The 15719-nt window shown below is 59.5% G+C and overlaps 1 protein-coding gene across 1 annotated transcript; it reads right to left on the reverse strand.

Moving 5' to 3' along the window:
* Positions 1 to 604: 604 nt before the first annotated feature.
* PTGES (prostaglandin E synthase) lies at positions 605 to 11978 on the reverse strand. Its single transcript, XM_060608389.3, has 3 exons — positions 11362 to 11978; positions 8218 to 8300; positions 605 to 1718 (listed from the first exon to the last, which is right to left on the reverse strand). The coding sequence occupies exons 1-3, from the start codon at positions 11818 to 11820 to the stop codon at positions 1469 to 1471; spliced, it is 792 nt and encodes a 263-aa protein (XP_060464372.1). The 5' UTR covers positions 11821 to 11978; the 3' UTR covers positions 605 to 1468.
* Between the last annotated feature and the right edge of the window lie 3741 nt (positions 11979 to 15719).

Genomic DNA, 15719 nt, shown 5'->3' on the forward strand with positions numbered 1-15719 from the left:
GGCAGTTCAGCGGCTTCGGGCTGTTGGGAGGGACACCTGCCCAGCGCCTTCTCCAGACCCTGGAGAGAAGCGGCAGCGCTGAGAGGCGGTCAGGGGAGGTGAGGCAGTAGGGGACGGTGGTTAGAGCGGGGCTTCGGAGGCGGACGCGCCAGATTCAGAGCGGGGCCCTGCGCGTCAGGGGCCCACCTCCTGGAGCCTCAGTGTCCTCATCTGTAAAGGATGGACTTGATAGACCACCTTACTCACCCGTGGGAAGGAGGCAGGAGGGGGCCCGCGAGCACCCAGCCTGCATGTTTGCGTGGGACTTAACCCCCCCCCCCCCCCCCCCCCCCCCCCCCCCCCCCCCCCCCGGTCAGGGCACATTTGTGTATTTTCCAGAGACGTCGTCCCGTCAGTGTGGCTCCAGACACGCACTAACAAAAGTGTCCAGCGAAAATGACCCACTCGGGCAGCGATAGACCCCAGGGGCGGGCAGCCAAGGGGTTGCAGGGTGATGGCCCAAGCCGGACAGACCCTTCCATTGAATGATCAAGGCTCCACACATCTTAGAACAAGAGTCTAGGAGATACACACACACACACACACACACACACACACACACAGATTCCCCGCAGGGGTGCACATTTGTACTTTTCAAATCTTGCGGGTACCGAAGGAGCCGGAAAGTTCCTTTGAGCGGTTGGTCATGCCGGGCCCATTCTCTTGCTTTATTTATGGCCCTTAACCAGTGACTGACTCCCCCGGGGAAGAGAAGCGACCTTCACTATGGGCCCCGCCTTTCGGCACCTGCACGTAGGAGAGAAGGATCCAGCAAAGGAACGGAGACTAAGCACGGGGAGTGTCAACAGGGCGCCGGGGAACGTAATCCCCCGCCCCCCTCGCTAAACTCCCACCACAAAAGAAATCGCAATATCACACCCCACCCTGTGCCGGGTCCTGCTTCTGGAGGAAAGGGGTAGTGTGGAGCCGGGGCCCGGACACCGCTGGGACACGGCGGAGCTTTACAAAAACGCGGATGCCCAGGGTCCCCTCGAGACTAGCCGAATCGGAATCTCTGGGGTGGGTCTAAGAAGCTTGCGGCTAGTACAGCCCTGAATCCGGATGGTGGTTTTGTTGGGGAACCTGAACGGACTCTTCTCTCACTCGCAGGGACGGAGAAGGAACATGGCTTTTAATGCGCTGGTGCTCGAGCGGGACGATTTTTCTGTCAGTCTTGAGAAGCCATCTCCACACGGTCCGGGCAGCCACTCCACCCAGAAGTCCGAGAGGCACGCCCGCCCACACGCGTGCACACACGTAGGCAAACACACACAGGCCCGCGGAGCCCAGAATCCCGCGCTCGGTGGGTTGCCAAGAAACCGGGTCCCTGGGCTGAGCACAATCCCCAAGGGCCGCCCAGCGCCCTCCGGGTACAGTCACGGGGGCTCGCGGCCAGCGGTCTGCTGGCTGAGCAGTTGTCGGCTGCTGGTCACAGGTGGCAGGCAGCTTCCCAGACGATCTGGAAGGCCATGGAGGCACAGGGGAGCTGGGCCAGGGTGTAGGCCAGGGAGCGGGTGGGTGCCCGAAGCTTGCCCAGATAGGCCACGGTGTGCACCACGCGGCCCAGGAAGAAGACGAGGAAGTGCATCCGGGCGATGAAGGGGTCAGGCCCCAGGAAGGAGTAAACGAGGCCCAGGAACAGGAAGGGGTAGATGGTCTCCATGTCATTCCGGTGGGCTCTGGGAAGGCAAGGGTGTGCGGTCAGCTGGGCGTCAGCATGGAGACGCTCGTGGAAGCCGGGGCCCTCTGCCCCGAAGGGCCCCACGCCCCTGGGGACCATCTCGGGGTGCCCGCCTCGAGTCCGTTCGTGGCCGGGAGGAAGAGATACCACGGAGGCAGAAGCGACAGCAACTCCAAGTCAGCTGCTGCCAGGACGTAAAACCCCACTTATGGGCCAGTGGCCGTGACAGGCAGCTAGCCGGGGTTTTCCTACCGAGCCCTGGGGCTCCCCAGGACTTGGCCCCGGCCACGCTCCCCACCGTCTTCCGTCGTGTGGCCTTGGACGCCAGCCGGGAACAGTGGGACTCAGAGGGGGTTGAGAGCGGGGGTGGAGCCTAGGTCTGACTCCAACCCGCGCCCTTTACCCCCCCGGGCAGGGCTTTTCGGGGCGGGTGGGGGCACCCTCCTTCTGAACGCAGGTGCCTGGGCCCTCCCCAGGGGCGTGGGCTAGAGCACATGTCTGAAACCCTTGCCTAACCGTCTTGTCCTGCCCCTAGATGTCGGCAAACCCTCCTGCCTCTTTCGGGGATAATAATAATAACAGAACAGCTGCCCCCCCCGCCCGCCCCGGTAAAGCTCTTCATTTCGTCTACGCTGTCCTGTGTCTTCGTGTTTGTTTGTTCAAAACGGTCAAGCGCGTGAGCACGTGGGGTGGCGCGGGGGGAGTGCAAGGGCTGAGTATAGCCCTGGCGTAAATAAATGACCAAGAAAGAAAACCCACCCGCGTCTGCTAAGAGTTGGGTCACATTTTCCATGACTCCCGCTAATGGACAGCTTCCTTGGGGAGAGGTGAGGAGGTCAAGTCTCATAAATTAGAGACTGAACCCGTGCCTGAGGCCACAGACGCTATGTTGGAAGAATAAACAGGAACCTAGTACCGGGGCTGGGACCTCCCCCGAGGACAAGGCCGCATGTGTGAGGCAGGGGGGACTCGGGGGCGGGAAGCGAGGTGCGCCTTCCAGCTGGGATGCGTTCCCCCAACGCTGTGCGCCCGCGGGCCGGGCCCGGCCCAGCAGCTCCTGTGTGACGGCCGGTAACACAGCCCTCCTCTTCCCTCCCACTTGCAAGCAGAGCCTTAGGCAAGGGCCTGGTGTGTGGCCTGACCTAGGGAATGGGGCTGGGCAGGGCACGGGAGAGGCCCTAACTCGGCTGCCCCGTGCTGCAGGGGTCTCTGCCGAGTGACCGGCGTGGGTGGGTTCAGGGGAGGAGATGTTTGCACCAAAGCCTGAATGATCAGGGATCATCAGCAGGTCACCACCGGTGCAGGGGAAGAACTTTCCAGGGAGCAGGAGGGGCAGGCGCAAAGGCCCTGGGGTGGGATTGAGCATAGGGTGTTCGAGGCACCGAAAAGTGACCCTGGAGCGTGTCTGGAATGGGGTGGCATGAGAGGGAGCGAGGCAGGTTGAAAGCAGGAGGGGGGGGGGGCTCGTGAAGGGGGGGCTTGGGGCCTGGAATTCAATCCGCGTGTGCAAAAGCCCCCGTTAACCCAGCAGGGCCTGGACCGTTCTTAGGCGAAACTCGGGACACAGCGGGGACACCCAGTTGGGTGAGGCCCTGCCGCCTGCCTGTGCCTGAGAGCAAGTCGTAGGCCCTGGTCAGATCCTGGCCATGGGAAAGAAGAAGAGGGAAAACTAGGCTGGGCCCGCCCCGTCCCCCGGCTCCCTGATCAAGCAAGTCCCTTACCTCACTTGTGAGGGGACAGCAAGGCTTCCTCCAGACCCCTCTACCCTATGGAAATGGGGCTGTGCCCCCCAACATCCCCCATTAGAGGGACACCCTTGGGAAACGTGCTTTATTCTTCTTATTCTTTAATGTTTATTTACTTATTTTAAGAGAGAGAGAGAGCAGGGGGAGGGGCAGAGAGAGAGAGGGAGCCACTGTCAGTGCAGAGCCCCACGTGGGGCTCAGTCCCATAGACCGTGAGATCAGGACCTGAGCTGAGATCACGATGAACCGACTGAGCCACCCGGACGCCCCTGGAAAGCTTACTTTACATGAAGTCAGTGATGGGGCGCCTGGATGGCTCAGTCAGTCATGTCCGACTTTGACTCAGGTCATGATCTCGCGGTTCGTGGGTTCGAGCCCCGCGTCGGGCTCTGTGCTGATGGCTCGGAGCCTGGAGCCTGCTTCGGATTCTGTCTCTCCCTCCCTCTCTGCTCCTCACTCCGCTCACGCTCTGTCTCCCTCTCTTTCTCTCAAAAATAAATAAACATTAAATGAAGTCAGCGTGTCCCAGAAATCGGTCTGCCTCTCACAGCTGACCCACCTGGATGGGCCTTTCTGTCACACGCTCATCTGAAAGTTTCAGGAAAAGCACCCACTGGTATGGAAACCCATTCATCCGGATACTGTCTTTTAAAGCAGGTATTCACATCGGATGAGTGAGTCACTTTTTAGAGAGCTGACATTGGCCAAACCCCAAAGAGCCGACAAAGGGGAGCAGGGTGGAGAGGAGGGTGGGATGGGCAAGGTTCGTGGCAGGTGGGGACCCATTCTTCGGGGCAGAACCGAGAGGCGGGGAGGTGCAGCCCCTGCAGAAAACCAAGCGGTGGTCCTGACCCCACCTCCCAGCTCCAGCCCAAGGTCGCCAGTGACGGAGGAGAGGTGGCTGGGGGCTGAGAAAGCCCTGAGGCTCTGACCCTCAGCACCCCGCCCTCCACCCCACCCCCCACCCCCCACTGAGAGCTGGCCCAGCCCGGCCCTCCTCCCTCTCCCTCCTCCCTCCGGTAGGGATCAAAGCGAGGGTTCCCCACGAAGCCCGCAAGTGGTGCTGAGGACAGGGAGCTGTGGGGAAATCAAAGGTGAGGCAAGAAAACTCATTCCCCTCCCCGGGGGGCCCGGATGTGAACTCACAGACGTGGAGGGAGTCACGTACCAGAGAGACGTGGTTGGGCAAAACGTGTCATTCCAATAACAGCCACTTTTTAACATAAAAGTCACCCAAAGCAAATCCCCGCCAGACCGGACTTGCTGGGCTTCCTGTGGCACGGGGCCGCCCCTCCCCACCCCCTGGCCATTGCAACACCGGCTGCATGACGGCAGGTGACGGGCGGGGGAGAAGGTCTGCGAGTAGCCCCAGGCAGCTGGCAGGGACAGCTGCCGCGACCTCCACCTCCGTCCTCATCCCTGGCCCTCCCCGCCGCCCACGCTGGCCGTGCCCTGGAACGCAGGTCCCCCGCTGCTCAGCGTCAAGGGCAGGCATAAAGCCGAGCAAAACCGCGTTCCTACAGAGCCCGCGGTCCTGGGCTCAACCGCGTGGCCTAGGGCAAGCCTGCTCTGCCTCCAGAGATAACAGCACCCTCCCCGGGGAGGCTGTTGGGGGGCCCGGTGGGTTGGCAGCTATCGACAAGGTGCTTAGGACCCCGCTGCCGCGGAGGGGCTGCGCCCCGATGCACCTGCCGTCTTCCTCCTCTCCCTCGACACCATCGCCGGCCTGGTCTGGGGCACGACCCTGAACGCTAATCTCGCCCTCTCGGTTTTGCCAGCCTCTCCTGCCTCGGCCAGGTGAATGAAACCCGGTGTGGAGCCGCAGAGTGGAGGGCCGGGCATGAGCCCGCGGTTCTGCGTCCCTCTAACCTGCTCCCTGGCCTCGGTTCACCATCCACAACATCGAAGGGACTTCTAGGACTGCGATTCAGAGACCGATCTCTGGACAAACCGGTTCAGTCGGATTCAGGCTGCGTGTTCCGAGTAGTCAGAAACCTCGCCAAGCATGGGCCCCGTGCCCGTCTGCCTCCCTTGGGGCCACTCGGAGACTCCCTCCCTGAGGTTTCCCACACACGGACTCGGGATCTGGCCCAAAGACACCTGAGCAGGAGGCTGGGATTGGTGTCATGAAACAAGGTGGCCGGGTTTCATCATTTCCCTGGAAATCCGGCTCCTGACCTCTCCCAGAGCCGGGCTCACGTTCGTTTTGGCTCTGGCGTGTGGCTAATCTGCAAGGCAGATTTATCCTCCAAGAACCAAGACGTAAGTGCTTTCCTGTTTGGGCAGGAGGGTGACCCTGACTGCACCATAAACTCTGGTCTAATATTTAACTAACGTCTGCTTCCAGGGCATGTCCCCCTCAGGTTCCAGCAAGTTCTCCAGCAGGGGATGACGGGACGTGTGATTCTCTGAGCCCTGCACCTTCACGGTTCCACGACGTTCTGTGAAGGCAGGAGGTGGAGGAGACCCCGGGGGACCAGGAACCCCCAGACATGCCGTGGTAAGTCTCCAATAAATACCAGTACGTCACACGTCCCCTCCACCGATAAACACTTGCCAAATGGACATAAAACGTTATCTGGTAAGAGGTGCTCAAAAAGGGTTGAACTGGGACGCCTGGGTGGCTCAGTCGGTTAAGCGTCCGACTTCGGCTCAGGTCATGATCTCATGGTCCGTGAGTTCGAGCCCCGCGTCGGGCTCTGTGCTGACGGCTCGGAGCCTGGAGCCTGCTTCACATTCTGTGTCTCCCTCTCTCTCTGCCCCCTCCCCCACTCACACTCTGTCTGTCTTTCAAAAATAAACCTTTTTTAAAAAGCGCTGAATCGAACTCCAGCCGTTGGAGCATCGCCACTATCGATAGAGGGTCATTTTGATCGGAAGAAGAAGCTGTACTGGGTACGTAGAAACATTTCAGCACCACCCGGGTCTGTTATCTCTCCTCGGCTTGCTTACAGCCAGTAAAAAATAAACCAAAGTGCTCGTCGGCTCACGTAACCGCTCCTGTGCCACAAGTAAGCTTCGCTACGGAGGACGCGTGTACCCTGTGAAAAGCCAAGTAAACCCCCTCGGTGGCTGCGGTGAGCCAGCCCAGGCTATCCACGGTCACGGCCGCCTCGACTGCTCAGGCCCTTCTCCACCGCCCAGGAGAGTCGGGCCAACCAAGGGGGTGGGCGGGATAAGGGTCACCGGTATGGACTCGGGTATCGGGACGGCTTTTGTCCACTTGTTCATTACGTGTCCGGTGGATGGATGGATGGATGGATGGACGGACGGATGGACCTCACAGGAAGAACTACATACCCTACTTATATCAGAAACACTAGAACAGCACAGGATTTCACTGCCTACCTTACACATCTCTGTCATTCTTAAAAACCACAAGTATGCGTATTATTTTCAACGGGCAAGAAAACGAAGAGAAAAAAAACGCTCTCCTCGAAGAAAAGAATCTCTTATTTACACTCCAGTGTCCCACCCATTTCTGCCCTCGGTGCACGGGAATGCCCTGGCAACTACGTGAGAGTTTGTCTCCTGTCCCCGCCTGTGCAGCTGCCCGTCCTTCCGCTTGTCCCTCAACTCCGCTGGCAGTCCCTGTCCCCTGGAAGTGCTGCCTCCTCCCTCTCCAGCCCACCGGGGTCAGCCAGGGGAGAGCCAACTGCCAAAACCACAGCATTCAGATCAGGAACATGAAATCAATCCACATCTAGTCTCCGATGGGATTTTACGCAGCTATCTTTTTTTCCCCATTTTTCCCATGTTTTTATTATTTTTAGTTTTGAGAGAGACAGAGTGTGAGCAGAGTGGGGGTAGGGAGACACAGAATCGGAAGCAGGCTCCAGGCTCCGAGCCGTCAGCACAGAGCCCGACGCGGGGCCCGAACTCACGGGCCTCGAGACCATGACCTGAGCCGAAGTCGGACGCTCCACCGACTGAGCCACCCAGGCGCCCCAGTTTACACGGCTATTTTTAAAGAATCAGGTTTTGAGTAACATTTGCCCACACGGAAAGTGCTCACCAAATAACGTTCACGGAAAAAGAAATACCAGAACCCCACCCCGGGCACACAATGCACACGGGATTTTCTGGGAAACATCTACAAAGAGGAGCTGGGTGAACACAGTGTTAGAGGTTAGCGGGGATTAGAGTCGGGACCGGTCTCCCTTTGCCCTCCGTGTGTTTGCAGTGCGACCCAGGTCGCCGGCGATCGTCAGCAGTTCTGACTTTCACGATGAGAAAAATTGTTTTTGATCGACTGGGGGGTTGTTCGGCAGAGGGAGTGACGTTCAGCTTCACTCCGAACGAAAGAAATGCAAAATAAAACCAAAACGTGGCAAATGTTCACCCATCCCATTGGCAGAACCCAACCACGGTGGAGGGACTGGAGGCACCTGGGCGGCTCAGCCGGTTAAACGTCGGACTTGTGCTCAGGTCCTGAGCTCGGGGTTCGTGAGTTCGAGCCCCGCGCGGGCTCTGTGCCCACGGCTCGGAGCCTGGAGCCTGCTTCCGATTCTGTGCCTCCCTCTCTCTCTGCCCCTCCCCGGCTCGCACTCTCAATCTCTCTCTCAAAAATAAATAAAAACATTTTAAAAAAGAAAGAAAGAAATTAAATCAATGAATAAATTAGAGCTGTCTGAGGGGCTCCGGAAGGCAGGAGACCTCGGTCCTCTGGGTGCCCCACCCCTGGCCCTGGTGCTCAGAGCGGAGCCTGGGCGGGGGCAGACCGTGGCCAGGCTGGGGCCCAACAGTACTTGCCTGAGGCAGCGATCTACGTCCTGGTCACTCCGGCAGTACTGGAGGCCTCCGTGTCTCAGGGCATCCTCGGGGTTGGCAAAAGCCTGGAACACGTCAGCGAGAGTTACTGGCCTAGCCCCCTCCACGTGCCAAGTGCTGGCACTCGCCATGACCAAGGCCGCTATGGGCTGAACGTGTGCCCCGCGGATTTGTATGTTGAAAGCTGACCTCCAAGGTGATGGTGTTGGGGGGTGGGGGGTGGGGTCCTCTGGGGTGATTAGGTCAGGAGGGTAGAGCCCTTGGGAATGGGATTAGTGCCTTTAGAAAGGAGACCCCAGAGAGCTCCTTCACCCTCCTGCCACTGGAGGATACAGCCGGAAGACGGCCACCTGTGAACCAGGAAGTGGACCCTCACCAGACGCGGAATCTCCAGGCACCTTGCCTCCAGAATGGTGAGAAAGAACTCTGCTGTTTACAAGCCCCGCCCCCCCCCAGTCCAGGCCCGTGTGCCCGCGACACTCTTATAGCAGCCAGAACGGACGAAGGCAAAGGCCCTCATGTCCTGGCTTGTGGGAAGCTCACAGTCTGATGGGGAAATGGCCTACGAACCAGGGAAGACCAGGTGGTGAGTGTTAAACAGAGAGAAGACAAGGTTGGCCTTGAGAATGTTTCCAGGAGACCTGATCAAGCCTGGGGGTCAGAGGCGGCTTCTCTGAGGCAGGGGCATTCAAGCTAAGCTTTGGAGGAGGCAACAACATGAGCCCGGTGAGGGCCAGCTGGAGAAAGAGCATTGAAGACATCCAGGAAAGCATGTGCAAAGGCCCTGGGGTCAGAAGAAGATGGGGGTGTTTGAAGAACAGAAACCTAGCGTGGCTGGAGTATAGAGAGCGAGGGACAGAGGCCCAAGATGAAGTTGCTGGGGTCCCGAGGGCACTCTAAGACTTTGGACTTGGAACTAAGAGCAGTGAGAGGGTTTTTGACAGTTCCACAAAGACTAGCTGCCCATTTCTTCGCTTCCCTGAGCCTCAGCTCCCTCATCCGTGAACTCTGGATCAAGCGGGGCTCATTTCCCGCGCGAAGAGTGAAGGGGAGAACTGGAGAGGCCTCCGCCCAATGCCGGGCACTGGGAGCACCGGCATGGGGAAGGTGCTCAACGAATAGTCTAGGGCCAGCAGAAACTTCAGGTCACGTTTCGGTCACCGGAGGCCCACGCCCAGCGCTCACCAACCCCACAGCAAACACGAATCTCAGCAGCACGCTTTCTGGATTGCTCATCCAATGGCAAATACTCCCGCCTCTGACTCATGAGCCCTGGTGACCCCTGTCCCCAAGCTCTGGTGCGTCCCACCTGTCCCACGCCTGAGGCCCGTCAGGGTCAAGATCAGAGCCCCCACACCCAGAATTCCTCTCCACTGGCCCTGCACTCGTGGAATCACCAATCCCGATGGGCCGGCACAGAGTCCGTGGACCCGTGACTCCCTTCAAAGGGTCCTAGGCCCGGGTCCGAGGGGTGGCTCGTTCCTAAAGACAGAACCGGAACACAAGCCCGCTGGGCCGGGAGCCGGTTGTAGGGCAGACCGAGGAACCGCTGTCGTCCGAAGCCAGAATTGCTACCTTTAATTGGGACAAGGGGGCAGGCCGTTGGATGCACTCCCGGGACCGAGCTGTGGTTGCGGCCTTCGAGTGAATTCCAGTTGTTTGTTCGTAATGAGAACTCACACTTGCTCTGCGCCAGGTGCCGAACTCGCCCGGCTCGAGCGTGACTGTCCCCCGCTTTACAGATGAGGAAACGGCCCCCAGACTCGCCCCAGGGGCAAAGGGTGGACGAGTCAGAGCCCTTATCTGTCACCTGCCCAGTGATGTGGCTTCCAGGCTCCTTCCTGGCATGGGAGGGAAACTCACAGACGGTAAGGAGCCCCTGGGGGACAGCCCCAGGGAAGGTTTCTTTCTGGCACTCTCCACCCACCAGAGAGAAAGGCACTCTCGGGTTTCCCTCCTTCTATCCCTGAATTCACATTGAAGAGGGAGGCTCCGGACCCCTGCGCTTTGCTGTTGAGAATTCTATCCCCGCACCCGCCCCCTCCGGACAGGTTGTGGGGCCGGACAGCCCCGTTCAAACCCTGCTGCGTGGCCTCACAGGTGTCCTCTCCCGGAAGACAAGGTGAATGTGGCTCCCACCTATTAAACGCTCAGCTCCAAGGAAGGACTTAATGGCTGAATGCACCTGTCCCTGCTGGGTTCCCCGTATCCCGCATCCAGGACCGGGGTGAGGCAGGGAGGAGGCAGGGGTCATCCGGGTGCCTGTGTCTGTGCCTCTGGGCGTTAAAGCCGTCCCGCCTTCACCCCTGCCCGCGCCTATGCCAGGGGCTGAGTCCGACTCCCCAGCAAGATCCCCGCTCCTGGGTGTCCACACCCAACGTGATACCAGAGCTAACCTTGCCTTGCCTTTGAATGGGACAAAGGCGGACAAAGGGGCCATGGTTTCTGGAAACGAGTCCTCTATTGAAAAACAAGACAGCCGGCCGGCTTGGCCCAAAACTTCTCTGACTCTGGTCGTGTCCAATGCGAGCAGAGCTGTTCTGAATGGGCCGTCCCGCCCACCCAGGCTCCGATCTTAGCCTCTTTGTTGTTTTGGCTCCGGGGACTTGGGATCGGTGGGGTGGCCGGGGGAAGGGGGGGGTGGGGAATTCCTCCTTGAAAATTCCAGTGGAGCCCAGGCCGGCCGAGACCTGGCCTCTGGACGCTGCCGTGCGTTCGTAAGCCACCTCGCCAATGAATTGGGAATTTCCACTTAAAATTCCCGGGGCTCCTGCGTCGCCGGTTTCCACTCCACCCAAATCTCCGATCTCCTGTGCTGGGAAGCTGCCGGGTCTGATGGAAGCATTCTTGCTGTCTCATTCCACCCTCCGGGACCTGCTTCTCTCTGAGACACCCAGCAGAGCTCAGCAGCACCCGTCGTGCCAGAACTTACCTGGTAGCACGGCGGGGTGAGTAAATGCTCTTACAACAGAGGACAAGAAGGTGCGGGTCCTGCCATCCCAAAGGCCTCCAGGGCCCTCACATTCTGGCCCGGAGAACACCTCGGCCAAGTTTCCCATCCCTGCAGTTTCCCAGCAGGGCTGGGGCCGGGGAGGCGGGGGGGGGGGGTGCTCCAGGGGAGCATACCTTCTTCCGAAGCCTCACTTGGCCCGTGATGATGGCCACCACGTACATCTTGATGACCAGCAGCGTGCTGCAGAGCAGGAAGGCCGGCAGCGCCTGGCCTCTCACCAATGCCAGGACAGGGGCAGGCATCTCCATGGGCAGGCGGGAGCTCTGGGGCAGGCGGCCGCAGCAGGCGCGTGTGGCTGTGTCTCTACGAGCTGGAGGAGGCGGGGAGAGCCCGCCAGGAGGCCTGTCTGCACACAGCACACGCCCACTCTCAGCGGCCAGATGCTGGGGGAGGCGCAGGGCTGAGCTGTGTCCCCTGTCCAGCCTCCGGCCCCAGACACCCCTCCCCTGGCAAATCCTTAAACGCGTTCTAGTCTGTCTCTTCATCTGCAACATGGGGGCGTCCGGCAGGGCCTGCCTTCTGGGGGGAGGGGTGTGTGTGTGTGTGACAAAGGCAGACGCCTGGCGGGACATCCACAGGTGGCCGATAGCTCTGGTGTCTGTCCCCGTCCCCGCGGGTCAGCACAGGTGTTGGGCAGGAGAACTGGGCCATCTGTCCCCACTCTCAGCCTGGACGCTTGAACCACAGTCATACCTACCTTGATGTGACTCTGATTTTTTTTTTTTTAAGTTTAGTTATTGATTTTGAGAGAGCGAGCGAGCGCTGAGAAGGAGCAGGCTGGAGCAGAGCGAGAGGGAGAGAGAATCCCGATGTGAGCTGTCAGCTCGGGGCCCGACGCGAGCTCCGTCCCATGACCTGAGCTGGCACGGAGAGTCGGATGTCAGCAGAGGCAGGAATCTTTTGCCTTTAGGTTCGCCAACACCGCTCGCTTTGCTCGGGGGTCCCCTGGGGAGGGGGGCAAGAGGGAAACCTCAGTGTCCTGTGCCTTCTCCGCCCTGGCGCCTGCCCCGAAGGGACCGCGGTGTCCGTCTGGGCTGTGCCCCCAAAGCAGCAGAGACCAAGAGAAAAGACTGGCCAGAGGGCAGAGACACTGGCCATGTGCTCCGGAGCCCGACTCAGCTGACGTCGGGTCCCAGAGCCAGCCCTTGGCGACTGCAGCCGTGTGGTCTCGGGCGAGCAGGTTCCTTCTCCGAATCCTTGTCTTCAACGAAAGGGAGTCGTGTCTAATTATTAAACACCGGGCACCTAGGAAGCCCTGATCTGTATGAGCTTCTGAGCCTCAGTTTCCTCCTCCTCCAAATGGGGGTAACGCTTGGCTTGCCAGGAGGGAGGCTCTTGGAAGCACCCCGTGCTTGCTGCTGGAGCGGGGAGTGGGTAGGGGGTGGGGGTCGATCGCTTGTCCATTTGCTGTGCGCCAAGCCTTCCTTCATCCGGACAAAAGACGTGCTTGGAAGCCGACACCCGTGTTTCTGGGACATGGGGCTGCCAGCCGGGGTCGTCCCAGACCCACACGATACATGGCAAGTCACAATCAGGGATGGGACAGAGGACGCAGGGGACGTCCTGCATTGTACGTTCTCTCTGCCTGGGTGTTTGAGGGAGCGCGCTGGGCCCTGCTTGGGCTTCTGAAACGAGACAGAAACCTCACCAGCAGAGGCTAGAGAAACCAGCGCGGGCAAAGGGCGGATTGTTACCCATCAGTCACCTGGAGCGGAAAATAAGAGGGACTTCGTGGGGAAGCCCTGCGGGCTGATGACTTCACGGTAGGAATCTTTTCCTCCACGTCTGCGGGAACGAACCAGCCAAGCCAGGGCCTGGCAGACAGACGGGACGAGGTCTCCTCTGATTTCCGGCCAAGAATTTCCCTAAAGCCTCCCTCCGCCTGGGGAAGCTGCGGTTTTGTTCTTGGTGGTGGTGGTGAGGGTGGTGACGCTTCTCTCGGAGCTCAGGTTCTTTGCCTGCAAAAGACGTGCCCCTGCCTCGCGGGAGGTGGGGGGGACTACAGCAGCGCCTGCCTGAAAATGAAGGCAAGACGAAACCCCCGGGGGGGGGGTGTCCCCCAGGAGGAGGCGTCCTGGGGGTCAGAAATGTGTTTACATCACGGCTGGGTGGTGGTTACACCGGTGAATCTAGATGTAAAAACTCCCTGAGATGTATCTTAAGTGGTGACTTTGCTGGGTTAAACACACACACACACACACACACACACACACACACGCAAGAATTCTCTGGTCACAGTGAGCAAAGAGGGGCTGCTTTGTCCAAGCCCCCATGTGGCTTCTTCCAGCTGGCCCTCCTCGGCATTTCCTGAGGATCAGAGACCCAGCTCTTGGGCCGGTTCATTGTCTGTGACTTCAGAGGAGCTTAAGAGAGAGGAGGAAGCAGCCCCACCCCTGCGGCTGGGTTCCTGACCTCGGTGAGAGGCGCCTGGACGTTCTCCAGCCAGGAGATGGAAGAGAAAGAACCGTGGCTCGAGCGACCTGAGGCAGATTTGTATTGCGCCGCAGTCGTCCCGGCTGGCATCGGCCACTTCTCCCCACCCTTGAGAAGGGGTGCCGTGCGAACCCACGGATTAGCCGGCGCTTTCCCATGGCGCTGCGTGCGGGCCCCGCTGGGGCAGAAGCTTCCGGCTCCGCTCCCCTCCCCCCTGCTCCAGGTGGGACCCCTGAACTCCTCGCAGAGTGAACAAGGCCATGAAGGGCTGTCGAACCACCGCGTCCTCCTAACTAACCCTGGGAAAGCACAGCTTTCCTTTCAGGGACCGTAGGGGCAGCCAATCCCAGTACTCCCTTTCTTGGGAACGGGGGTGGGCCACGTGACCCAGGGAAGGCAATCCCAATGGTCCTGGCAGCTGGCAGAGCCAATCAGAGGCTTCCCTGGGAGTTTATATTGTGACCTCCCCCTCCGGAGACCCCCCCCCCCCCCCCGTTGGCTCTAGGGCTGAGGCTTGGGGCCTCAGCGGCCTGAAGCTGCGTGGAACTATCCCCCCCGCCTTCCCCACGTGGAGGGGGCCTGTATTCTGGGGGCAACAAGGCCCCAACCTCTGACTCACCCGGGCCTGGGAGTCTTAAGAGTTTCCTTCTTCGCTTAAACAAAACATCAGTCAAAATCACGTTTGTCTTTGGCTCCAAACTGCGGTGGCCCCCGTCTTGCTCAGAGTAAAAGCCAAAGTTTGGACCGTGGCCCACGGCCCCGTCCCATCTGGTCTCCATCCGGTTCTCTCTGGATTCCTCCCCCGCTCGCTCTGTCAGCCTAGCCACTCTGTCCTTGCTCCCGGCCTTCACTCTGGCGGCGGCCTCTGCCTGGAAGTCTCTTCCCCTGGACATGGGCTGTGTTGACACTTCACCTTCAAGTCTTTGCTCAGGTGTCGCCTCCTCCACCCCCACTCCCCACCCCGCTCCCACCACCGCATTAATCCGCTGCGCAGCCCGCCCCCCCCCCCCCCCCCAGACACTTCTGATGTCATTTTGCTGCCTGTGCTTTCTCTGTTCTTTCCACGGCCCATTTCATTCAATGACACGCCATGCAATTTATTTCCTGTCCTTACTGTCTAACACCCGGATTCCTGGGGGGAAGCGGGGGGGTCTCAGTCCTGTTTGCTGATGAGCCACAAGCACCGGTCCCGTGCCTGACATACAGACCCAACTGTAATTCACTGAATTGATTTAAGCTCACTTGATTGGGATTTCTTTCTTTATAACCAAAGGAGTCTAGACCCGGATAACTGAAGAGCTCCAGAGTTTGGTTCAGGGTCCTGACTCCTGCCCGCCTACTTCCTGGAATGCCCTGGGGGGAGCCTGGCTGCCTCTCCTGACAGGCACAGAGCCAGGGAAGAAGCCTAGGTCAGCAGCTGACGTTTACTCATAAGGATAAATGGGGACGATCAGGCTGCTTCCTGGGCTCTCAAGGCCAGCCTGGCCCCTCAGCCCATTCCTGAGATAGCCAAGATGGCCTTGAAGGATGATGCCATTCTGCTTAAGGACCACAGTCAGATAGGGCGGCGGCCAGAGGATCAATCACTGGGCAATGCTCTCAGACCCAACCTTGGCCTAATCACAGATGCCATCGTATTTAACCCTCCTGAGGGAGATAGGACTATTAGATCCCATTTTAGAGATGTGGGGCCTGAGGCCCAGATTGGCGGTTATACTCACCCCGGTTCTCACAGCTGGGCTTGGATCCAGGGGGATGTTCTTGCCACCGACGCTTTGCTGTTCTGGCTGCGGGGCTGTGGGCTGTGGCCCAGGGGAACCGGTCAGCACCTTAAGAGGCAGCGATCTGTAATGCGTAAGGGAAGGTTCCTCTCCTCTCCAGAGGCTTCCCCAAGTCAGGAACCTCCTGGGGGGGCTCTTCCCCTCTTGGGAGTGAGGATGAAAGCAAGGTTGCTCAGCTGTAAAGCCCGGCGGCTTCACCCACACAGTGGAGTATTGTTCAGCCTTAAGACGGACGAACTTACTAACACCTGCTACAA

This window comes from Panthera onca, chromosome D4 (assembly GCF_046562875.1).
Source record: "Panthera onca isolate mPanOnc1 chromosome D4, mPanOnc1 haplotype 2, whole genome shotgun sequence".
Taxonomy (NCBI): domain Eukaryota; kingdom Metazoa; phylum Chordata; class Mammalia; order Carnivora; family Felidae; genus Panthera; species Panthera onca.

Coding starts and splice junctions, on each gene's coding strand:
- PTGES (XM_060608389.3), bottom strand. CDS start 11,820: ATGTCCCGCCAGGCGTCTGCCTTTGTCACACACACACACACCCCTCCC. Junction 8,301..11,361: donor AAGTGAGGCTTCGGAAGAAG/GTATGCTCCCCT, acceptor GACGTGTTCCAG/GCTTTTGCCAACCCCGAGGA. Junction 1,719..8,217: donor GACGTAGATCGCTGCCTCAG/GCAAGTACTGTT, acceptor TTGCCTTCCCAG/AGCCCACCGGAATGACATGG.